Here is a 26,818-nt window from a genome sequence, read left to right as displayed (position 1 = left end):
TGGCTTCATTTCGGCATTTATTGTATGACAAAAATACATATTCCATACGGCACGGGATTATAAGGCGAGAGTAAACAATGGGATCTAAATGAAGACAAAAGAAATGCCTCGGAACAAAGCTTTGTAGCGGTAAAATTCAGAGCCTTTATCACTGGATGTCGAACAAAGCATTTACTTGGCAGGAAATTAAAAAACAGACGAGAGGTACAAAGACTAATTCTGCTTGGGAAAATAAAAAATTAAAAAATAATAACGAAGGGGGGAAAAAAAAAAACAACAACAACAATGCAAGAGACATATTTTTAAAGGAATAATAATTCTTTAGAAAACCCATTCCAGCAATATCTGGCAAACAGCACATGGGGCCCACGGGAGCATATGTTTGTAATTCCTACTGTTCTGTTTAAGTTATTTTTGTACATTCTAATTCCGCAACAACTCTGTGTTGCATTAACAATGCGGCATCTCTATTCTTAGATTTTTGAAAAGACAAAAAATAAAATAAATAAAATTTAAAAAGGAACATAGAATATTTACAAGTACCTCCGGTGGGTTGCGACGATGTGCGCCGAGCGCGATAAACTTAACGGACGCTGCTTTGTTTGGCGAATAACAAACAAACACAGCGTTGTGCCTGCTGTAAGAAGGAGGGCGGGTGGACTGCAGCCGCTTTTAGCCGTCGCCTCTGAGTCTCTCATGGCTGAGCAGCCATTGTTTGAGGTGGTTGCCCTTGCCGCCCATGTACGAGCCGCTCTGTCCACTACTGGTGATGACCCTGTGGCAGGGGATCAGCAGAGGGACCTGGCGCGGGGAAGGAAGACCCGAATTATTAAATCGAGAAATGGGGACTTAAAAACAGACCGTTCTTTGGCCTCAGTGTAAACCCAGTGGTACTCAAACTTTTTTTGCCGAGCCTCCCTCCCTCCCAAGGATTTCAAGGACCCCCCCCCCCCCCACACACACACACACACACACACACAAAAGTACCAATAAATGTTAGACATATACAGAGGTAGTGGAGCAGTCGCGTTCATTTGTGGCTTTTAATGCGTGTTCACACGGGCTAACAGGGACAGAAAGGTGCACAGCTCATAAAATAATAATAATAATAATAATAATAATAATGACAAATAATAAAAATATATTAAAATATGAACAAATTGTAATATATTATTTAGAGATAAACATATTTCATGAACATGAATGTCGTGTGAAATAAGTGCTTGAAATATAAATAATATAATAAATTAAAAGCCTACACCCCCCCACCCCCTGCGTAATTCCTCCATGCCCCATTAGGGGGGCGCGCGCGACAGTTTGAATGCCTCTTGTTTAAACAATGGAAATGCTTCATACAACTCAGGAAAAAAAGACAGAATAGTTGACTTTTTACATTGTTTGCAACATTTGACAATACTCAATCGAAAAGTTGAACCATGAAGCGTATATAAAAATGCTGGAATGAGCCATCGATCAATCCATTTAACACATTTATGTAGTCGAATACAAAAAAAACTTCCGAGCCTCACATACATTTTCCTTGCTGGGTCTTCTAGTCACTGACGGAAAGTATGAATCCGCGCTTTTCTCTTGGCTTCCCTTAATGACGGCATGTGGAAAAAAACAAAACAACTGCCACGCTGGAAGTGTTTCTGATTTGACGCACAAACCCTCATTCAGGGTGGATTCCTCAGTCTTTGGGTGTAAGCATGTTTTTTTTTTTCCACTCTTTAATAGCGTAAAGCAAAGACGCAATCAAAAATTAATGGGCAAAAACACCAGCAGGATGAATATTCAATCGAGAGGGTGTCAACATTAAGATCTGATAACGCTGTGATCATTAAAAAAAAAAAAAAAAAAAAGAGGAAGTCGGTGGAGCGTTTACTCTTGCTATAGATGACTACCAGGGGTGGTGGATGGGGGTCCAGGGTTCTTTGTACTACTAAATGGCATGAGGAGGATTAAAACGAGAAAGGCCGGGGACGCTTAGATCACAGCTGATTCCCGGACAAGGATGCCGGCAATAGGCTTGAGCGACTGCCCTTCCTACTTTTCTGGAATGTTGTCTGGAATGTTCTGAACGGCGGCCTCTGGTTGTCGTGAGCGTTTCGCCGTCCTATCCATCATCTACCGATATAAGTATCTATTTCCAACCATGCTGGATTACCCTACATCATCGATGTTGTAAAATAAATTCTGGGAAAATTTTATTACGATATGATTTGAATAAGAAAACCAGGGGGAATATCACAGGTTTTAATGATGGCGTTTTTTTTCTTCAAGGACTTTTCAAGCACTTCTGCAAAAAAGAGGCCATTTTTAAAGGTATTCCTGTACAAACATTTTCTGAGGATGAAATTCAAGCCCTTCAAGCACCTCAAGAACCTGGCAAGAACCCTGTCAATTTGACCTGGTACGCGGGTCCCAGAATTGATTGTCTGCCCCGACTCGACTGGCTACACCCTTAGCCGCTCTTTTTTGGCGGTGGGGCTGGGGCGTCCGGTTTTCGTTCGCCGGTTCAAATCAGTCAGTAAACCCCGCTCTGGCATCAACGGCAATAAAACTTTCCGAGCCCCCCGGATTAACCTCACAGACGGAGAAATACCGCTCCGGTATTCAGATCGATAATGTCCCCCCACCCCCCCCCCCCCACCCCCCCGATTCGGAGGGATACCCTAAAGGCCAGTCGGATCTGACTCTTCACTTGAGGCGGATGGGGATTGGGGGAGAGGGGGAAGTGGTGGTGGTGGTGGTGGTGGTGGTTGGGGGGGTGGGACTACACTGAGGCTTATCAATACTCAAATCCTGGTGAAGAAGAAGAAGAAGGAGGAGAAGGAGTGCCACAGAGAAGGAGTGGAGGGAGGGAGGGAAGGAGGGATCGATCGAGCGCACTGAGCTTTTGGCGGCTGAAGCCTGTGTGTAGTAGAACTACTGACAGGCAATTGACACTGACAATCTCACTCTGGGTGTGTGCGTGCGTGCGTGTGTGTGTGTGTGTGTGTGTGTGTGTGTGTGTGTGTGTGTGTGTGTGTGTGTGTCGGGCTCCCAGCCTCCCGGCAGCAAATGGGAAAGAAAGATCTGTAAAATAACTGTTCTACGTCCAACCATGACCACTACGACTATGATATATAGTTTGATGAAGTATCGAAGACTATAATATGTATATAGAGAATATAGACTTTATGTATTTCTTTATATGCATTATTAATAAAAAAAAATCTATCTACCTACCTATCTATCTATTCATATACTTAGCGTTTTATATCAAATTTTTATCATATATCTCATATACAGACACAACAATAACAAAGGAAGCGTCAGAGGAAATAACAATGGCAGGAGGATGCATTTTAATTCACCTCGGTAAACATACACAACACAGTTGCTTCAAACTAAAGAGTGTGTGTGTGTGGGGTTGTATTTCCGTGAAGGTGCTGCGGCGCTGCTCAGACAGAACACACACACACACACACACCCACACACACACACCCACACACACACACCCACACACACACACACACACACACACACACACACACACACACACACACACACACACCGGTGGTGCCCACAGCGCTACATGGGCAGAGCTAAACGCGCTTTGATCAAAGGGTTTGATCAAAAGGAGACGCGCTGCTTGCCCTCTAGCCCTCCATTTTGTACACACCCTACGAATGGCAGAGGAAAACGTTGATGATTTCGGAGCCATCTTTTTATTTTTATTTTTTATGGCGGTATTGCATCAGGAAGACCGCAAAACGTCTCGTAGAAGGTGCGAGCTGATTTCCGACTTTTTCAGTTTTTCTGAAATATGATCTTCTATAAAAGGAGGGATTCCACACAAAGGGCTTTTATTTTGACGTCTCCCACACTTCAGTGGGTGATAAAAGACAGGGTTTCTTCAAGCATGCAGCTTGCAAAAAGTACATATAAATTAAACACAAGCAACACAAATATTCAACCTCATAATTACAATTTAACCTCTAATAATAATTATTATAATAATAATGTTTTTTGTTGTTCTCATCTTAAGTTCAACTTCCTGGTTCACTTCTAGCTTTATGTCATTGGTTATTGTATATGAAAACATTTTTTCTCCGTCACTTTATATTTGATTTATTGTTTTTTTAGGTCATACATTTTGTTGTTTATCATTAGGTTTGGTGTCTGTTGTTATATTTTATTGTGTACAGTCAACCGATTTTATGTTCCCGCATTTTCCATATGTTGCCATTTTCTTCTTTTATTTTTTTATTCCGTTGCTTTATTATTTTACTGTTTTTTGATCCGAACTGTTGCTGACACTGCATTTTCCCTCCGTGGATGAAGTATCTATCTATCCATCAATCTATTTATCGGTCTGTCTGTCTGTCTACTGTATCTATCTATCTATACAAAAGTCAAGGTATTGCAGTTCTTGATTCAAGAACTGAATAAATCTATGTAAAAATGACATTTTCCCACTGCAAACTTTCTTTGATTTTTCAACTGAAGCCAATAGGTGACCCTGTGTCCGCTCAGGTAGGTTGATGCGCGAGCGAGTCCGGATCTGTGAACGGTGGGCAACCTCTGACCGCGCTCTAATGGCGAAGACGCCTGGCAATCAACGTGAACCCTGCCCCCCCGGCACTCACCGGGTTCCGCCTCATGGCTCCGCCCACTGCCCGCACCGCCCTGGGGTTGCCCGCCATCTCCGCCAGCCGCTTGTAGGAGACCGTCTCTCCGAACTTCACTTCCGTCAGAAGTGTCCGCAGCACGCGGCCGGAGAAGGTGTCTGTGCCGGACACAGAGAGAGAGAGAGAGAGAGAGAGAGAGCGAGACAGATGGGGTGAGGAGGAGGAGGAGAAAGAAAAAATAAAAGTTGGGGGGAGGTGGACCCTCATTTGAATCAAGCCCCCCAGACAGCTGATTGAGTGGCTTCCTGAAATACGCCGCAGCGAACAGGAAATACATTGAAAGACTGTGAAACGTTGGACCATCAACAAATCAATATTTGTACAATACGACAAGCGTACGATGAGCGTGTTTTCACAACGATCACAGGAGAACAAAATTAAAAAATAAACTATTTGTGGGCATCCCCCCGTTATTTTGTCCCCCGTTTAGACCACAACACGCAACCATCAGATGTCGGAAACAGCATTAAACCGGGTGTGGGAGCTGACGGGAGCAAATTATTTCCGCGGCAGGGAAAAAAAAAAAAAAAAAAAATCTGGGTTATGCATTGAAAGGTCACGGCTAAAATTAAAAAAGTTGGCTCCTTCATTTAAAAGGATTAAGAGAGGCCAAAAAGACGGCAAATCTGCTCCAGATTTTTAATAATAATAATTTCAATGTTGCACACCATTCGTGGCGGCGGGATGACTTTGAGGTTAATCAGAGCGATTTGTCCTTTTTAATTGCTTTCTATTCAGAGTAGATTCATTATATCATCTTCGCTTAAACGGCGGAATTCTCCAAATCATCCACAGCTTAACCCGACCACATTAACGGCTTTGATTTCATTAGCGCTTTACCGGTAGCATTATCTTTTCTATTTTTCCTCTTTTTTTGGGTGGGGGGATTAGAAGACGGCGACGGTCATGTTTGTATGTCGTAGCATCTTACATCTCGGAGAATGTCGAAGCAAAAAATATATATATAATAAAATAAAAAATAAATACCATTTGAAGCCAACGCTTCCCAAACTCTTCGGCGGGCGGCGAAGTGAGCGCGCGGAAAAGAGAGCGACACTTTAAGCACGGCGAAACAAGACGGAGAACAATAGTCTCGTTATCGGGAGGTGGAGTGGTGGAGGTGGGGGGTGGGTGCAAGGGGGGTTCCTTCTAGTATATACAGTACATGTACTCAGTCATGAAAATTCAATTAGTGATCTCCCATTCTCTCTCATTTATATGGTCTAAGAGAGCACATGACAAGTGATCTATGTGAAATCCCTCTAAATTGGCATTGTGTGAAAACATGTCACACCCCTGTCTCTCTTCTACAGAGTGAACATCCTCGGGATCCCCAGGCTCCGTCGCTACCTTATAGTCACTCTCCGCCACACAAAGCCGCGTGCGCAAGGCAATTTGCCTAAACTGGGGGGAATAAGTGTAAAACCTAAAGGGGATAGATTTGATTGATGCGCACCCATGTGAGTTCTTTGTCTTGAACAAGGCCCGTAGGTACAGTTTAATAATTTTTCAGGTAATAATCACGCTGTCAACGGGACGACGGGTCCTCACGCAGACAGACTTAATGTTATGAGGAGATAGGATCCGCCCCTGAAATCTCTTTTATGCATTATTCTCCCTCATGAAGCGTGGATTTGGCCACACGGTGTGTGTGTGTGTGTGTGTGTCTGTGCCTGTGTGTGTGGGGGGGGCGGGGTGCGCAGGCGGGTGGGGGTACATATTGATATCGCTGTAACGCTGGTGGGTGAATGACAAGACGCCCAGACTATGGATACGACAAATCCCCGTTGATGCCGATGTTATTGACAAACAGCGAAAGCCAATGTCACACCAACAGGCACGATGCAATTTGACATGCACGCAGGCCGAGCCACAGCCCGTAGCCTTTCGCAGAGCTGGAGCACTGTTTTCTCCCCCGGATCTCTAGTGGATCTAAACAAGTCTCTGCGGTTTTATCTTCCATCATCGGGGCTAAAAGAACTCCGTCCTCAGCGGCGCGAGCGACAGGGATTCCGCACGCGGGGTCAACTCGGGGTGACCGGCAATGATTTGGAGAGCTGCGCCGGACCGCGGCTTAATACGGTGTATCCGGGGTCAGGACCCTCTTTAGATTGGGGCGCTGCGGTGTCAATTGTTTAAATAAAAGTTGAGGGGAACCACTTACTTGTTTACAGACATCCCATAATTATGTCACAGGACATTGCCCGCTATGAGGCGCCGGTGGCCGGGGACGGCGAGAGGGGCCGCCTTGACCCTGATTGAAGTCAATGGGCGGAGATGGATCATATAATTATGGCGGAATCGACATATTTGACGGATGGCTTTCATGATTTTTCTTTTTTAATAAAGGAACAGTCCGGGGGAAACCGCCCACCCCAAAACAATAAATTACATTTCATCACCCTTCCTAATGAAAAGAACGCTGTGATAAGACGACCTGAAGCTGACAGTCACCTTTATATGCGGGAATATAAAAGACAATAGTGGAAATGCGGCTCCCTCATTATTCTTTGTGTCTAATGGGAGGGAAGACTTTGACTCCCAGTCAAAGTGTCTCTCGAGTCTTGAGGGATCTGCACTTTTGAAGGCTGACGGGGTGCTGATGATTCTCTGATTATTCGATATTCTGAAAACGTTCATTTCCCTAATTCCCCTCCACATCACAGGGGCGAGTCCTGGTGAGTGTCTCATCTTGGCCTGCGCTGTGCACAGAGGGAGGTTCAGGCTCCTGCAGGAGCGCAGTCATTTGGGCTTTGAAGAGCGCCCCCCTCCCCCCTCCCTGCACATTCCCCGCGCCGCTTACAGAGACTAAGATCCCCCCGTCTGTTACATATGGATGTATAATTAATGAGATAAGAATATGCATCGCTTTAAGAACCCGCGATACCGTCTGTGTTTTTCGGAGGAGGTGCGCACACGCGTGTGTGTACACATTCACAGCCCCACACACACACACACACGACTTTGTTACCTCTGACGACCAGAGTTACATGTGACAGTCGGAGTATAGAGAAGCCCGCCTGGCACTGCCTTTTATGTCACCTCTGTTGCTCAGCTACGCGGTGACAGCTAATATGAAAAGTGGCTTGTTTTGTCAAAAACATGTAAATAAACATGGCAACACTTCAAGCGAAGGTCATAACTCAATATTATATGACAAGTGTTGAGCGAGCGACGGCGTCTCAGGTTCTCCTGCAAGATAACTGAGCAAACAAAAAGTCGGCTGTCATAGATTGAAATGACCTTGAAAAATGAAAGGAGGACAGAGAAAAAAACACACACACACACACACACACACACACACACACACACACACACACACACACACACACACACACACACACACACACACACACAAAAACCCCTCCTTCCCATGCAAGTGGCGGATGCGTGACTCAACCGAGTGAGGATTTCTTCAGCCGGAAAAGGAAAAAAATCTTCATCCTAAGCATTTGTGAATCAATGGAAGAAAAAAGAAAAAAAAGAAGAAGCTGAATTTCCTTTCCCTCATAACACGACGGCTGTCGATGCTCCGCTCGCTCATTCGGCTTTTTTATTTTTATTTTTATTTCTATTTCCTCGGCACTGACACGGCCTATCGCTTTGACCACAGAAAGCAATCTGACCTCGCGTTTACCGCGCCCCCGCCGACACATAACGGGCGAAGGCGGAGAGGCGGGGGCTTCGAGAAAAGCAGGAGTACAATCACCTATTCAGATCAGGTACTAATGAAGAATTCCATCTATCCTGAAATTTAATTAAAACCCCAAAGACTTCAGATGAGATGCGATTTGAAAGAGCCCGGGGCCGGTACACAAGCACTTGGTGGCGGCAGGGAATCGCGCTGAAAGTTGATATCGTAATTGGTCCTGATGTGTTTCTGCATTGCCTTCCGCGGGAGGGAGCGTGGGACTCGTAGCTGTACGCCGGGTCTCGACGGAGTACCTGCTCATTGAAAATGCCATCACTCAAGCACTGCGGATCTGCATGAAATTACAGAGCAACTAAAACTCTGATTGCAGGGGCACGTGTGTGTGTGTATGTGTGTGTGTATGTGTGTGTTTGTGTGTGTGTGTGTGTGTGTGTGTGTGGGTGGGTGGGTGGGTGGGTGGTCGGGTGGGGGCACAATTGTTAAATGCATATATTAGGGTTATTTTTGTGTGGGCGTAGCTTTTCCCTCCTAAATGGAGTTTCTTGTGAATGTTCTGAAGTCGAAACCGCAAAACACACTTTCAAGCGGAGTAAAAAAAAAAAAAAATTTGCCCCTAACTCTTTCAGAAGCGCTCCGGGGGTAAATGCTCTCGACGATTACGTTTTCTTGACCCCTGAAAAATCTGGGGCCGGCCAATAAATAACGCGGCTGATTTTCCCGCCGATGGACACTAAATCATGGCGTCGTGTCACAAGCGCCGGACAAAAAGACGCTAATTGTTCACTCTGGGCGTTTTTTTTTTTTTTGGTCTTTTCCCTTTCCCGTAGGTGACGGTCAAGCTAACAAAAAGGCCCATTCAATCTTTTACTACCATTCACATGTTCTCATTAAAAAAAAGAAGAGGAAAAAAAAAAAAACGACAAAAAAAAAAAAACAAAAACAAAAAAAAAAACTGCTTCCTGTCTGAAAATGTCAAGAGTGGAATTCGATCAGTTTGAAAGAATGTGCCAAGAATCATGGGAGGGTTGCCAAGACCAACATGCATGGTAAGAGCTGCCACAGATTACTAAACCGAGTTACAGCTCCGTGTTATGTTTCTCCTTCTTTCACTCACCTTCCCTCTCTCCCTCATAAAATACTTCATTATGGCGCACAGCGAGCCAGTGAGCGTAAGTGATGTAACTGACAATTAAGAGTGAAAGCCCGATCCCAGTCATGGCTCTGCAAATATTTATCCATGACGGACCTCCTTGCAGGGCGGGGTGGTGAAAGGCGGGGAGCGGGGGCCCCCCGGCGGTCTGCAGCTCGCCGAAGTACGCCCGGAGCCATTCCACGCAGCGCTGCAGCTCGCCACCGGCTCCCCCCGGGCTCTCGCTGACCACGCAGCTCGGACGGGGCTCGTCGTGCCTGTCATGGGGGAGGGGAGAAAGCAGAGCGTTGGGGTCAGGGAGGAGGGCGTCTGAAAATGAAGCGTCACGATGAGTCAAAGAATACGATACGTGGACTACGCGCACGGTGACGTCCCGTGAGCGAAACAACGAGGCGTTAAGCGCGACCCCTTCCCGGCGGTTGTACATCCAGGCGCGGCTGGCGTCAAGGTTCACGACTCAAAAGTGGGAACGATAATCCCGAAATTCGTCACGCGCAGCTCAACATTTATCTCGAGTGCGGTATTTTCAGGCGTTACGATGCGCATTACTTCAGAAAACTTTTTCGAGGCCTCGCGGCTCTTGGCAAAAAAAAAGAAAAAAAAAAAAAGAAAAGTTAGGAGCAAAGCAAAACACAGCAGTTTCAACTGCACTCGTGTCTAGTTTACGGTTCATGACTGGAATAAATGGAATCTTTGGCCGGCCTGCACTTGGACACGCATCTCGGCGTGAGTAGCCGCTCGGAGGAATTTGCCGACGGTTGAGTTGGCATCACTTAACAGCTGATTTTCTCTCGGCTGCTGACCACCCCCCAGGTCAAAGCAAGCAGACTGACCCATATTTGACACTTAAAGACCCTTCTGGGAAGGTCCTCTCTTAGCATGTGCACCGCTGCAAAGTGGATCTCAAGCTGTGTTGTGGATCTAAAGCACGCCGCCAATTCCATTAACTGGTGTACAGGGCTTATAAATAAATAATATCGCCATTTAAGTGCCCCTTTTTTCAAAATTGGTTTATCCTGTACGGTATTAATAATAGACATTTACTGTGTTAAACACACAGGGCGTCTCTCTCCTCCTCGTCCTAATATGTCCGCCAGTCGCGGGCCCCTAAGTGTTTTTACACTTCTGCGGGTCACAGTTTGAGCAACCTTTTTTATATTGGACATGTGAAGCCGTGGCTTTACTGGACTTGTTATAACTGGGAGGGCCTTGTTATTGTTTTTTTTTTTCCCTTCCTCAGAAAACCGCTCGACCCGCTAGTTAGTGTTTGTGTGATGAAAATCTCCTGGGTGCCATTTAACCGCGAGTGTAAATACAGTCAAAAAAAAAAAAAAAAGAGAGAGAAAAAATGTGTAAATACCCTCATTTCTAAATAAACCGGGCGGCAGTTTATAGTCGACTTGCCGAAAAGTCGGTAACCCAGCGGTGGTTATGTGCTGGACCCGCTCAAACAATGGCCCTGGCTCATGGCAATCTCTGTCGGCATGGGTGAGTGCCCAGCCAGCCCCTACTTGTCATTGTCTCTCCTTTCTACCCCTACCACCCCCACCACCCCTCTCTATTTCTCTATCCTCCCACTCCAGCTCTTTTGGCTCTCCAACCCCCGTACACACACACACACACACACACACACACACACACACACACACACACACACACACACACACACACACACACACACACACACACACACACCTCGTTTTTTTCTCAGCGAGGATGTTCAGGCCACTGTTCCCTCCCTGCAACCCCACTCTGCTTCACCACCACCACCGCCGCCGCCGCCCCACACCCACCCCTCTTTCTCTCTGAGAGGATGTTCCAGCCGCTGCACACTGACAGCTCGGGGATATTGTGTGTGGAAATGTTCCTGTTGGACCCGCAGGCCCTTTACAATCTACCGGACAAAGGGTAGAGCACCTTTGCTTAAGGCTCGGCACCTTTGACCTCCAACTCAACTGTCACTTTGGCTAATTCCAACCCAACCATACACACACACACACACACACACACACACACACACACACACACACACACACACACACACACACACACACACACACACACACACACACACACACACACACACACACACACACCCCCCCAACCTCAACCAGCACTGCGTCAACTTAAAAGGTGTTTCGGAATGACGCAACATCGACACTGGAAACACGTTAATACGATGCGGTACACTGCGCAGCCGGTAAACAATAACAAAAGAGTACGCCGGGCACTAAGCTGGAGTCTGTCGTCACAGCACCGGCGGCAAGGCCGGGGGGGTGTGGGGGGTGGGGGTCTTAAAAGAGCATCCAGGTTTCCATGAAGCATAAAGCGAACGGCAACATCCGAGCGATCTTGCCGGAGACCAGATTCGAAAGATTAGAAATTGTGCCCTTCAAATGAGAGATTACACATGTCAAATCAATGTCATTCCAATTAGTGGCAAACTCTCCGAGGAGAGGCCATCTTCAAATTGTCTTGAGATAATTGCTGCGTGTGTGTGTTTTTCACGCCCGCTTGGCTGCCTTAAAAATATATATATTTAACTTTGATTTTATTTTTTTCTAAATAACTATTTCAGCTTCACGAGGCAAAGCACAATTTGATGAATCCATATGTGATTTCTTTCAATCAACCTATCGTTTGACTGGGTGGAATATTAGTATTTTAACATCCTGTAGGCATTCTCTACTTTATAAACGACAGGGAAATATAAAACTAATTTGAAACTAGCTAGGATATGCTGCTGTTAAAATAATATTTCCCCTGATAGAAAATTGTGATTTGAGAGAATTTCTAATATTGTGCTCCTGTCACAATCAATTTCCAATTACCATAAATCGTTGCTGTGTAAAATGGAAGTCATTTGGAGTTCTACCCCTTTCCCAAACTCCAATATAAAGAATTAATTGAGCACTTATAGATTACATTTATCCAAAGATAGACAATTCGTGGAGGGGAGAAGAAAAGAAAACGAGGGGGAAAAAGTGCATCATTAGAGGGAAAAAAACAAACCACCGTATGAATAAAAATAAAACCCTGAAAAAAGTGCTGCGTCAATTTATTTGGCCACATTCTGTGCCTCAAGTTCCCGGAATCAGTCTCCGTCTGTGTACTGCTCCATCGACTACGGACACAAGAATGAAACGGCCCGACCGCGAGATTTAATTGAAAGGAATCATAGCAATCTGGCAGAGGGCGTAATGGTATCTCGCGCGGGGAGGGAAAAAAAAAAAAGGGGGGGGGGGGGGGGGGCTCAGAAGTCATGCCTCCGCCCTGTGAAGCGTGATGGCGCTCATCCTGACTCGATCGCCTGTCACTTTTGACACCGCCTGTCAGAGTTCTCCTTCACCGATCATGGGTAACACAGCGGGTCAGGAGATAAAATAGAAAAAGGCCAAGACCGGTCCAATATTTTCCTCAGCCTCATAGCCGCGGATACTTAACTCGGAGACGTCAAAGACTCAAGAGAGCGTGAAAAAAGCCTAAAATGACTGTCTAAAAAGGGGGGAAAAAAATACAGCATGTCTCTATGAATGTCAAGATCCTGATGGTCTCTGAGCCAGGGGCTGTGATACAATTGTAAGCCACTTGCTCAATGAAACTCGTTCAGCCAGCTGAAGATCATTCAGATGCCTATCTTGCCGCTGCAGCACTAAAGTCGAGGGCTGTTCGAGCGGCAAGCGGTGAGGAATGCTTTATATTCCATTCTGTGGCACTGAGTCCTCTGCGCGCCGGTATTTCCGAATTGAAAAAATAAAAGCGACCGGGGCCAGATTAACGCCTCTCCAGATATCCCAACAACTCTTATTAGGGAACGTCCGCCAAAAGAAGCCCTGGCGCTCGGTCCGGTACGTACAGGGCAGCAGTGAAATACCGCGGCGCGCACAACAAAGCAAAACGACAATTTGGATTTCGTCCCAACCGGCCGGCCGCGAGAGTCAGTTAAGGCGTGTATTACCGGAGCCCTAACTCTTACTCCATTATATAGTGTATCCACACCTCGACACTGCAATGTTTATCTACAACAGACTACTGAGTACTTTCAAATACCGTTTTTAGCCTCTATTCTCAAGTGCCACAGTAAGGGATTCCAATTACCGGGATGTGAGGGAGAAGCAAAGTACATTAGGGATCCCCTCCCCCCTCCCCCCCACCGGAACGGCAGGGACCTTTTAGAGCCCCAGCTGAAGAGGGCCAGGAGACCGAAGGGGACAGTGACCCTGCATGGATAGCCCCTGTCAAAAATTTGACCACGTCAGGCACAAAGGCATTATGGGAATCCAGTGTCACCAAGTCCTAATTATTGTCTGTGTTCGGAGCAAATTACTGCCTTGTTCCTCTGATTAGCGAGGAGGCTAATCTTCACCTGTGTACGCCAGCACTGCTGAGGGCCCTTGAGTGTTCGCGCTTCGTCTTCTGTAATTTATTTTTAAATCAGTGCCCGCTCCCAGGAGTTTTGAGTGTTTTGTTGTGAACCGCTTACCATGATCCCCACCGCCGCCCCCTCACCCCTAAATCCTTGACTAAATCCTTGTTTGGTGCCGCAGGAAGATAAGCAAGAACAACACTTGGGCATAATTGACTCATACTCCTCTCCAAGATGTCAGAATCATCTCTCTGCATATTGCCTCCGAATGTTACACGCCGCACACTTCTGTGCGTGGCAGATATAGAATCAAATCAAGTTCTGGGGACTTGGGGAAAAAAAAAAACAAAAAAAAAAAATGCGGCGACCCGAAACGCCGGGGAAAAAAAAAAAAAAAAAGGAAAGAAACAGTCTGGCATGTAAAACAAAAATATGCAGTAGCTGCTTTTTAGCGGCGAGGGTCTCTCGCTCGGCGATCATCGCCCCGGAGGCGCCGCTTCAGAAATCACAACATCCGCAACATTTTTCATGCGAGGGTTGAGTGAACGGCGAGCGTCTCGTCCGCGTGGGGCCGTTTACAGGTACTGTGTTACACAGGTGTTGGTTTACGCAGGAAACGGCACATGCAGCCTGATTGGGGCCGGCCCCGGGAGACGGGGGCATAAACATAGTGCACAGATGGGTCCAAGGGCCGGTGGGAACAGCACCTTAATGAATACGCAGCTGAGTACTACACTTCACAACATGCAAAACACAATTCTCTAAAAAAAAAACAAAAAAACAAAAAAAAAAAAAACACAAAAAAAAAAATCATCTGAATATAATTGCAGAATGAATAATTCATAGCCTTTCTAAAGGGACTGTGTCAAAATATCTCCACTTACTTTATCTGGGATTGCATTCCATTTATTTTTTTCAAGTAGATCTACATATGTGTGACACAGCAGTTTAGTTGCTACCGTTCCATTTAAGTTACACTTGTCAGCACTTTACTTCTGAATTAAATTTAACAAAATTAAGGGCATATAAATACATATGAATTATATATTGTGGTTCATGAGGGCGTGAGAGAGAGAGAGCGAGAGAGAGAGAAAAGACGCCACATGTATAAATGGCTGTAGACAGAAGGCCCGAAGTTGTTGATGTTGTTCCCGGCGTGCGAGCACATCACGCAAACAGACCCCCAACGAAACAGGAAAGCCATTTACCACAGCGCTATTCAGTGTGAACCAGGACATTGATTCACAACACTACACGAGTGTGAGAAAACGATAAATGCATCACCTCAGATATTTCACACCAGTGTCGGCACGGTGTGTAAAAGCTGTTGTGACAGCTTGGGTATTAGAGCAGGATGGATGGGGAAATGGCTGGCTGCTTACGGATGCCAATGCGAGCGGGGGTGACGGGTTTTTCCGCGCAAACAACAACAAAAAGAAAAAGAAGAAACCCCCCCCCCCCCAAAAAAAAACACCACCACTCCACCTCGGAACAATTAGGGCTCTTCTCAGGCCGCCCTCCAGTGTTGTGAGTGCAAATGGAAAGCTGTGAGGGTAACTGCCGATAAATAGACCTCAACACCCTCCTCCTTAAGAGAAATGCCATCCTCTCATATGCTTAACTAATCATGGCCATGGCCACCAAATTCACACAAAAGACTAATTACCGTCATACTCCACTTCAATCTCGACAGCCCCTCTTATATGAAGACTTTGGGTCTCTCCTGCCTCTTTTCTGCTCTCGATGGGTATTTTTCCTTCCTTCCCTCTTTTTTTTTTTCTTTTTTACAAGTAGGCCTGACGCTAGACAAAAGCGTTTAAAAACCGCTGATTGCTTTCATCCACTTTAATTACATTCAGAAATGGCATTTCTGCTACATAATACACCCCCATTGTTTCAGAATTATCTTGCTTGGGGAGTAAAATCTACAATATTTGACGATGCCGAGCTAAATCGCCTCTTGAAATTGAAATATGCCGCTGAAATACAAAATAAAACACCAGCCTTTGCCTGCTGATATACTGGAAGCTCCTTGGCTTTCTGCTGAACGCTATTATTATGCATATCCAGGTAGAAAGTTAATTAACCCAAAGCTTAAGCTAATTATGGTAGCAGAATGCTATCAACCAAACGCTTTCAGTCAGACAGCTGTCCAGAATTTCATTTGCTAATCATTTGTCTTTTGCCGGAGCATATGGTACATTTCCGCGCTATCACAGGAACAACAAACAGATGAAAATCATTAACTAAAAACAATGTGCAATGTGAAAAATCAGACACAGATTTATAAGGCTTTGTCTAGGAGAAGAAAAAAAAATAGAAAAGGCGGATTTATGGCTCGGGATGTATAATGATAATTTTTGGTTTGAGCCACTTAGGATTTTTGGGCGGATCACATGACCCGTGTGCGCTGGGAATTTGCATGCACAAATATATTGTTTATATCTGTATGCAAATGAGACAGAATGTTTATTGTTTATCCGTGTAATATTAATTAGAATTTTCTATAGTGGCATATGCAAAGAGGTTATTCTTGACGGATTCTAACTTTCTAGTCCACCACCCGCCCCCCCAAATCCACGCACACATCCCCACAGAAAATGTACTTCAGTGTTTTAATAAAAAAAGCAGAACGTTTTTTTTTAATACAAAAAAAAGGAACGCAAAACTGCATTTTTTATTTTACAAAGCACATCACACTGGTTGTTAGTCATTGATATCAGCGTTGCCCTCGCTCCATTATCAAGCAATAAAGGCTGCTCTGCTTCTAATGCAACATGTCACGCGCAGACTCCTGTACTACATTTCTATTGAGGACCTCACAAGCTAAATTGCTTTTTTTTTTTTTTTTTGCCCAGCTCCCCCACATCTCTGCCGGCTTGACAGACAAATTGATCAAAGCATTGTAAAATAATATGCTCACAAAATGTCTCGGGGCAGAAGTCCAGCCCTTTGCTGCTTTTTTTTCCCCTTTCTTTCTTTTCCCATTTTTCACCCTAATAATAATAAAACAAAAAAAAAAAAAAAGCTCTATGATTTCCTCCTGCATTATGTGTCTGTGCTCCGTGTGAATGAGGCACCGGGCTCCATATTTCAGATCATAGTAATCTCCTGTAAACAAAATGTGGATCATTTTTTCTGTGAATGCTAAAGTAAAGGGGACGAGGGGGGGGGGCAGTCAGGCTGGGGTGCAGGGCCCCAACAGGGGTTGTTGAGATGTAATGAATTTGTTCATCTGATAGTGCCTTCAGGGCTGTCGTTAGACTGGCGGAGGAGGTTGATTTTCGGGAAATGTTCCTAAGATCAGTTAGGAAGTAAAAGGGGCTTGAGACATTTCTATTAGGAGGAGCTGGTGGCGGTCTGTCTTGGTGCGTAAGCAATGCTTCAAGAGCATTTCCGCCGCCGCCATGGCATTTATCAATAACTATCTATCAACGTCACAGGCACCGGCGGTACTGTTGGCGCTGCTCAGCCAAATTTAAAAAAAAAAAGGTGAAAAGACCTGAAAAGCTTTGACTTACTTTGAGGTATCGGGGGTCCGCTGCTGTTATATGCATGGATGTTATTTCCTTTATCCAAAATATGGTCTCGTAAGATCATTTATCACACTGACTTCCTAAGCCCGCATCGCGCTGCATCCAAAGCTGGGAAGAACCTTGTTTAGTATGTCATAAATAAATCAATGGAAATGGCTGATCTGAACCATTACTGCTACAGGCGGGCTTTTGAGAGATCTACATGTAAAGCCGCTTGCAAAGACAATCCCACATTTTGTCACTTTGTCTCGCCTTGCTTAATACCTGTTTACGCTGTGTTACTCCGTGTCTCCGGCTTCTCCGGTTGCCCCGTTCTGTTACAGAAAACATGGCATTCAGCCGGTAATGAAAACGTGTTGATTCAGATTGCCACACCACTTTCCAGAACACACCGGGAGCAACATGACCGAAAACTACACTTATGGCCGACATAGCAAACGATATTAAAGTGAGAAATGATCTACTGATGCGAATCATTAAATTCATTTGCATAATCCTACTGAACCTGAAAACACAAATTAAACCCTGTTCAGGAGACGGAGAAAGGTGCTTGCGCATGGTTACAGGACATCTTCCATAATCAAAATTCCATATTATTAATTTCCTCACTTCAACTCATTAACAACAAGTCGAATGTTTTTACTGCTTGATGAATTTTAGGAAATGGCAGACAGTGAGGGAGGAAACACATGTTGAGGTATAATATACAAGGCTGCTAATGGGTTTCCATAAATTAGAGTTTGCCATACATTTTGAAAAGGATGACTTCCTATCTGGGTGCATTCGGAAATGGTTTAATTTCCCAAACCAATCAAGTTTATCAAATGCGGATCTGTGATACATGGGATATTTAATTTCAATCTAATCAAAACTAATCTGAGATGTAGGACTTGGACCTGTGAAAATCCGGAATAACTACTTATTAATGCTGATTTTAATCAGTTCCAATCGCTCCAGTAAGACTGTCAAGTTTTGTCAAGACTGACATATTTTGAGCAATGGGAGGGGCATTGAATATTAGATTTCCGTGTGCTGGCTGACAGTTAAAATCACAGCATACCGCTTGGTATATTAAAAAAAGAAACAGGATGGAACGGACCGTGCTCCCCATGGCCTCAGCCGACCCTACGGACCCAGGGTTCCAATCGACTCCCCTGTGGATAATAAACAGGGGTGTTTTGGAGATTTTTTTCCTTTCAAATTTCAAATATACTACAGGAAGAACCACAACCCTATGCCATCTGAAATCTAATTTTGAGCCCAACTGTATTCTAGTGCCCTTCATATTTCTCGCGCCTGCTCATATTTGCTCAACTTTCTCCAGGATATTTCTTGTGGGATCTACAAAAATGCCCTGCTTCCGATGAGAAATAGTGGCACTCCATCACAGCGGTGGATTCTGTCTGCCTGTAAATATCACACCTTTGTTTATCACGTCACCAGCCTGGGCTGTTGTACAGTACCTTTCAGCAGGTGCGACATCCATTAGGATCTGGATAGTGTGCACACCATTCTCACATCCACTGACTCGGATCTTCCCCAGGGGGCTCAGCAATGAGATGGTCTTCTGAGTACACTGGCTCTCCCCCTGCTTCCTCGTCGCTCTGCCCTGCTCGGGGAGCACAAATTACACCGCGTTCATTGACATATTCATGCGGTTACTTTCAGAATTTCCCACACTATTTGCATCGCATGATCTATTGAAAATCTAGTGGGCCACCAGCATGTGATGAGTTACCTATTTGAACACCTCGCCCCGAAACAATGTCATGATTTGACTTGATCCCTACATTACTATCCAATATTTCTTTCATGCATGGAAAAGAATACGCCTATCTAACCAATAAATCGCCCATTTTTTCCCCCCTTTCTGTTCTATATATCACATAAATGAGAAAAACAATGCAGTCTGTTCCCTTGTCTGGTGGGGGATTCCCTAGATAGCTCAACATTATTTTCAATCCGTCATTTTTGGTTGATGGCCGGGATGTTTTTCTAGCATTAAATTTGTTCCTTAGGGTGCAACTCCAATGGGATTCTGGTTTCCAGCCCTTAACAACAGCAAAAACGTGCAGCTTTTCTGACGACTGAGATGGATACTGGCAATAACCAGACAGCAGTTTCTTTTTTATTTTTACTTTGAGGGAAGGAGAGATGATTGACTATGTTATATGTGAGTTTTTGAGAGATGGGGGTTATAATAAATAAAGGTCACATTGATTGTAAGGGTTTCTACCAAAGAAAACACTCCTTCTTGGAACCCTGACCTGAAAAAAAGGGCTGTATACAGTAGGTCCGGCTATATAGTACATCTCTCTCTACGGGTTTAATTTTAAATTTATTTACTACTATCTTTTCGAAAAAGTATTAATTATTAATTGTGAGAGCCCTTATAATCCCCTTTGACGGGGGGGGGGGGGGGGGGGGGAGAAACTCTGAAATGTGGACGCATTTGATTCTCAAAAAATATATATTTAATTGTTGGATAGAGGTAAAACGCACTGAGCGATGGGGGGTGTTGAACATCGTGTTATTATGAGGCTCTGAATATTGACTTCAGCTTAACCCATGAAGGACTACGTGTTGAATAAACGCATCGTTGCTAATAAACAATAAATAACAATCGATATCGTTGTACCTGGCTTTTTCAGCGTCTTCACAGACATAAGACGCACACACACCCACACAAATGTCTAAACAACTTCAACTCGCAAACAAGGAACGTAGTGCAACACGCTAACAGCAATATAACAGCTATCTAACGTCACAGGACGGCTTCAATTCCAACTGCATCCATCGACATCCACGTCAATGCCGTGGTTGTTTTTTGTGTTGTGCTGTTTTGTTTTGTTTTGTTCTGTTTTTAAGAACCTTCGCAGGTACGTACGTCCATCGCGCGGCCGCCGCTGCTCTGGCTTCGCCAACGACCGCAAGTGAAAATGATTTCCGGTTTATGTCGACAACGTGCTCGGATCGACCAATCACAGCAGGCGAAAGTCTGCTCCTGCTCACCGATTGGTCGATGCAGCTATTCGCCCCTCCTTCAGCGAGTTTGGGGGAATGATTGAAATGTAGAAATAATAATAATAATAATAATAATAATAATAATAATATTAATAATAATAATAACAAAACAGGAAAATACGTGTAATTTGTCGACATATTACATATTAGATCATCTTCAAGTGATTCTAATAAACCTTGGAAGAGGAACACGACCATGTCTCAACAAATATAATTAAGCTTGGCGCCGATATTATGACCTAGAGGTATTTCTATTGATGATAGGGGCCTACAGATTATTATTATTTTTTTAACTCATTATGAATCAATCACCAGAGCCTCGCGGGGAGTCGTCAACACTGTGCCGTTCATCCACACGCGCTCCGTTCCTGCCCAAACAGCCAATCGGACTGCAGCTCCAGGCGAACGCCACGCCCACTTACAATTAACGCGCGAGTTGGAGCAACTGGTCAAATAGCGGTGATGGAAGGTTCGACTCCTTTTTCGAGATCCGGTTGTCGCCGAATCATTCGGTTCAGAAGAGTCGCTCGCTTTTCGCCGGTGGCCGACTGACAGGTCAGAGGAGTCGGCTGGCTCTGGGTTTTGAAGGGAATCCTCGCTAGAGTCACTGAATCACATGCTTTTCTAAATTATTTATTTCGGTTTCCAAGTCGGGTTTGGTTTCTCGAGTCCCATCGGTCGCATTCGCTATTGTTTCGGCAGACACGGAACCAGTATTCTTGCCGGGACTGACTAATGAAGACGGCTTTGCAGTTTTGATCTTGCAACTCAGGATCTAATTGCCATTATCGACCTGTCTCTCAGCACATTACCTTGAGGTTATTTTGCCCACTTGGCTCCCAAGTCGTTTAAAAAACATTTGTTCGCAAGGAACGAATCCCTCACCAGTCACCAGCCACCACCACGAGGAAATAAACACCAAGAGTCATAATAATAATAATAATAAAAATAAAAATAATAATAATAAAAATAATAATAATAATAATAATAATAATAATAATAATAATATCTTTCGGTGAAGCTGTGCAGCCCTACTTACAGCGCATGTTAATTGAGTAAATGCATTTAGTTCATTTACTTTTTAGAAGTTAACATTGTCCTACAGAACTTTTATTTTTATTTTTTTCCACTAACTCTTGTTTCTTCTTTTTCTTTTTCTTTTTTTTTTTTCCATGCCTCCGTGTGGACGGTGAGGGGCCAGCCCGGGCCCGGGGCCCGCCGCACTGTCTCCGCGCTGAGGCGGGGAGCGGGGGGAGAAAGCGCCACCCCTGCAGAGAGCATTTTGAAATCTGTGAGGATTTCCGTGCCATCTGGACCCGCTGCCAGTCTGCCCCAGATAGTAAGGGTTGGCAGCGGTACCCGACGGTGCAATATGGCTCTCTCTTTAATGAACTACTAACTGTCCCCCGTTTTAATTGATGTGACATTTGAGCCATTTATCTCTGACATTTCAATGAAGGATGATTCTCAGCCTTGCCATTTACTTTTTTTGTGCTATTTTCTAAGAGTCATTTGCATTCCGCCGCTCTAAACCCGCTTTTTTTTGTTGTCTCTCATCAGCTAATTAGAGAGGAACATGCACAATTAATAAAAATGAACATAACCTAGTTTGATTTAGGCTTGATGAGGGATAATCAGGAAATCACTGTTTTCTTAATATTTATCAAAAAAATGACGTGACGGGGCTACCTGTCTTAAAAGGTGACTTAGGTAAAGCCTTGTAACCTTTACCCGCATGACAACATGCAGCCTACAGTGTGGGGCGACTTATGTTCACAGCATGGGGAGAATCAAGCTCAATTAATCAGCATATGATTGCAGTGTGCAGCCCCCTCTGCTGGATCTTCTGGGTCATACTGTTAAAAGACATTTAAATAGGGCATTTTCACCGGCCACACGTTCAGCTTCTATATCATCTGGTGGCTTTTTTTTTTTGTTGTTGTTGTTGCAATTTACACGAATTAAAATAAATACCCATATGGTTAGCTTTTGCAAAATCTGCAATAAAACACACGGAAATGCCGTTTTTGCACGTCTTTTATTCCATTGTTTATTTATTGGGTGCACTTTGTGTTCAAGATGCGGAAATACATTTTTTTTTGTACCCCACCCCTTCAGATCATTCAAAAACGTAAAATAACAGGAAATACTTTGGCCGCAGCCGGGTGGTGGGTGGGGTGGGTGAACCGAGTGAATCGGGTGAATAGTGTGAATGGCGTGCACGCCGGTGCCATTGCGGAGGCTCCACAAAACAATTGTTTCCACGTTAGTGACACGCGGCATTTAACCTTTTTGAGATATCCTTTAAAAACACGGTGACGACAGCGGTTCCTTTGATTGTGCGCGGCATTGGTGCCAAGGTGTGGCGCCCCTGTCCGTGGCCGGCAGCAAGGTTGATATCTTTTGTTTTCGAGACTCCAAGATCTCCTTTTTTTTCCCCCTCCTCCTCTCTTCGGTTTCCCCTCGCTATTTTTGTTTGTGGGAGGCGTTGACGGAGTTATACGGCGCGCGGCTTCCTCTCAGTGTACAGCACCAGATGTTTGTGAGAATAACAACTCCAATCTTTTTTCTTTTTTTTTCCCTTTTTTTTTTTTAGTAACCCCAGATATTGTTTATGGCCATTTCTGTCCATCCGTTATTATACGATTGCCATAACTCAGTCATACGCCGCCTTTCCCCGCCTCGCTCCCCCCATTTCCCGCATGTGTTCACAATCTCGCTGTAATGTGTGTGGGAGGAGTTGAAGTCATTTATGATATCAGATATGCTCCGGGAGAACCGAAAAAGTCCTGACGGGCTGCAGCCACCGCCGTTTCCCTCGCACAGTGCTGTGCTGTGTGTGCGTGTGTGTGTGTGTGTGTGTGCGGGCGTGCGTGCGGGAGTGTGTGAGTGTGCATTTTAATCAGACGGAGCGGCTCCGAGGGCCTCGCGTCGCCCGTTGAAGAGGGTCTGGGCTGTTCTCGCCCATACAGTGAGACTAAATCAAGCCGCGGACCGGTAACACGGAATGAATGGCGGAAACCCGTTTTCTCCGCGGGTCCCCCGCCCCCCGCAACCCCCACCCCTTCTCTTCTTCACCTTATTCCAGGCCCCTCCACCGAATTACCCCGATCGGTGGAAAAAATATCCCCCTCCCGCGGCCCTCCAGCGCCCACTTATTTAGCGGCCGCCCCGCGTCCCTCCGTCCTCCTCCCGTCCTCCCGTACCCTGCGCGACGTTTCCCCCCTATTTTACTGTTGACACGGTGCTATGAATGTCTGAGCACTTTGCAAATGAAGAGGCTTGAACTCCTGACAGGCTACGTCGCCCCGGCGCTGTGACACACTGGCCCGCACATGCTGTGCGGCATAATGATGACATTAGGATCCAGTGATAATATCAGGACGCACTTCAGATAAATGACTGATAAACCAGGGGTTGTGCCTCTCGTATTACACGCTTGACAGAGCAGCTAATCAGTGTCCAAGTGACTGCTATTACATAAATCATGAGCCCGACTTTGATGCATATTCCATCGGCGTTCCCTATTCATCACGTCATCCGGGGGGGGTTTGGTGGCGGGGCGGGGGGGTGGGGGTGGCTCTCTGGATGACTGGCTGCCGGGGCCCCGACACACACATTTTAAGAGCACATTATGTTTTCATTAGAATTTGATATGATCCATTCCGCCGCTGATTTGGTTTTGCGCGTGCTCGGGGGTGGGTCATTTGGGCGGGGGCCCGAACCGGCAAAAGCCAAAGGAGTGGTTTTTTTTTGGGGGGGTTTTTTGTCGCTCTAGTTGTTGTTCGTTGCGATTCAAAGCGGCGTATTTCGTACACCTGACGCAATTGTTTTGTTTGGGGGGGGGGTTTCATCCGAATCGTGCGCCATGGGTTCGCCATTGCCGGCGAAATGGCGCGTCGGTAATAGTTTTGCGAATAACCGAGCTGAGGGGCATGTCACAGTTTTTTGTTTTTTTATTCCGCATTGAATTTCATCGCACATGTGACATCTCACCTGGGCCTCTATGCAGTGCAGAGTGTATCGGCGCGTTTTTCACTAAATCGCAACTTCCAAAGGAGACTCCCCAAAAAACGTCCTGGCCGGGGGGGATGAAGTTACCAGGAGGAGGAGGAGGAGGTGGTGGAGGAGGAGGAGGAGGACGCGTGGCTCCAGAGTGAGTGAGTCACCATGTATGTTTTATTCCCCGGTATTGGGGTCAGAGGATGTGGAAGGTGGGGGGTGTTAATTTAATCCCCATTCTTACCCAGAGCATGGCCACGCTCTCTAAGGAGCTTTATCTCTGACAACTGTGTCAAATTAGAGAGACCACGAGCCCCTCATAAAGAATATGTCTGTCAGACCGCATTGTTCCCGGCCGCTGAAATATACGGCCCGAGCGAGACCGAAATAGAAAGATAGCGCCGCAGTGCCGCGGTCGGACCGCGACGTGATGAAATAATTTCGGGGGGGGGGGCTGGAATCCTGTCAGCGCGACGAGCGGCTAATAAAATTGACATTTGTGCGTCATTCCACCCCCTCGCGTCGTTGTCCTCCGGTTTTCGACGGAGGGCGGCGGGCCAGGGCGGGGCGGGGCTGGGGTTTGGGGGGGGGGGGGGGGGGGGGTGGGTCGGGGGGTCCAACTGTGATTTAGGAAGAATAAAAAAAATGTAATAAATAAATTGAACCATAACTTTTGCCAAACGGGAGGGCGTGGCCTGCGTCGCGCGTTGCAATAAACCAATTAAGCCCCGGGCGACGTTCCGTCGGAACCCCCCCCCCCGGGTGGTCGGTCCGGTGCGGTCGCCCGTCTGTCGTTTATCTCTCCTCCATCATCGCCCGTCCCGCAGTCAAACATGTAAAACAACTCTTAATGTCGTCCCCCCCCCCCCCCCCCCAACCACCCTCCGGTCCCCTCTGGGTGCCCCCCCCCCCCTGTTATCATCATCGCTCCTACCCTACGGGGACTTCCTCCGCCGACAACGTTTTCATAGACCTTTGACCCGAAACCATATTTTCCATTTGAATGGTCTGACGAGTGAATATTTACAAGCATGTTTAATGTATCACGGGGGGGGGGGGCGGGGGCTCGTCCTGGCCGGGGGAATCGGGAGCCATTTTTCTGCTCAGTCAGGCTCTGGCGTCGGCGTCGGCCCCCCGACTGCTGGAGGTGATGCTGACCCCTCTTAAAAGCCGAGTGACCCGGGGCCTCATTTGGGCTAAGTAGTATGCATGCGTATACCGGTCCTGCGGGCATACATGTTTAGAACAAGTAAAGCTGGAGGTTTCAAATGTAAACATCCCGGCACTGTAATGTTATTGTATCGGCGCGGGTCCCAGAAGGTGGTAGATTTAATAATGTGTGTGGATTATATAAGATAGAGAAATAAAGTAGTAATTTGAAATTGTTCGGGGACCTTTTGTGTCAATGGTTATTGAGGCTAAGGGACGATTCCGTTCCCCCAGGCCGCTGTTAAAAAGGCAATGGCTTTTCTGGTACATGTGCTGCATTTTGGAATCTACATGTATTACTAGCACCAAAGGCTGTTATCATGTGATTAGTAATGCATAATACATTCGATTCTATTATCATGCGGTGGAGGAGGGGGTGAATGTAGGTAGAAGGAAGAGCACATTTATGACGAATAGAATCCCGGGCCGCGGTGCTTGAATGTGCGCTTTAATAGGGAAACAAGTCAGGGCTCGCAACTCGGGTGCTTATACAACCACAGGGTTTTTAATCTCTTTCTTGCCGATGAAAGTCCCAGTAATTGCTATATTTCCCTTTTTGTTTCAAGGACCTTTGACGATCCCTTGGCTTGCATCAGAGGGCAAAGTCATTAGTGGAGAAATGAGCTCGAGTGAGGCGGAGGAGATTGCCGGGCTCCCGGCGTGATTGGAAACTTTACCACACATTGCATCCTAATTTAAATTCAATTTCCAATGTATGTGCCACGCGTCGAGACAATTATAAAACAAACGTGGGAAATTATCACGCAATTTTATCACACATTTAAAACGGTTGTTCCAAATAAATATAATCATTAGGCATCAAAATGTCATTAATTTATCTATCTATCTATCTATCTATCTATCTATCTATCTATCTATCTATCTATCTATCTATCTATCTATCTATCTATCTATCTATCTATCTATCTATCCATCTATCTATCTATCTATCTATCTATCTATCTATCTATCTATCTATCTATCTATCTATCTATCTATCTATCTATCTATCTATCTATCTATCTATCTATCTATCTATCTATCTATCTATCGATCTATCCATCTATCTATCTATCTATCTATCTCTCTATCTGTCTATCTATGTAAGTTGTTATGTATTTATTTAGGGCCATGGTAAAATTTTCAAAATTATGTTTCCTGTCAAAAGACCCAAGGAAGTAAAAAAATTACAAGGACGCTATT

At 45.4% G+C, this 26,818-nt stretch overlaps 1 protein-coding gene across 1 annotated transcript; it reads right to left on the bottom strand.

The window, feature by feature from the left end:
• LOC307242337 (methylated-DNA--protein-cysteine methyltransferase-like) lies at positions 1-20,315 on the bottom strand. Its single transcript, XM_080016763.1, has 5 exons — positions 20,268-20,315; positions 18,844-18,989; positions 9,575-9,735; positions 4,635-4,774; positions 1-801 (listed from the first exon to the last, which is right to left on the bottom strand). Exons 1-5 carry the CDS (start codon positions 20,271-20,273, stop codon positions 673-675), a joined length of 582 nt encoding a protein of 193 aa, XP_079872889.1. The 5' UTR covers positions 20,274-20,315; the 3' UTR covers positions 1-672.
• Between the last annotated feature and the right edge of the window lie 6,503 nt (positions 20,316-26,818).

The sequence above is a fragment of the Zeus faber genome (assembly GCF_960531495.2).
Source record: "Zeus faber genome assembly, chromosome: 16".
Lineage (NCBI taxonomy): Eukaryota > Metazoa > Chordata > Actinopteri > Zeiformes > Zeidae > Zeus > Zeus faber.
This window is presented reverse-complemented; position numbering and strand designations above follow the sequence as displayed.

Bases quoted from the DNA above. Each gene is read 5' to 3' on its own strand.
- LOC307242337 (XM_080016763.1), bottom strand. The intron at 4,775-9,574 runs GTCCGTCATGGA...TGTCCGGCACAG, and splicing joins CCACCCCGCCCTGCAAGGAG to ACACCTTCTCCGGCCGCGTG. The intron at 802-4,634 runs GTGAGTGCCGGG...TCCCCGCGCCAG, and splicing joins GAGCCATGAGGCGGAACCCG to GTCCCTCTGCTGATCCCCTG.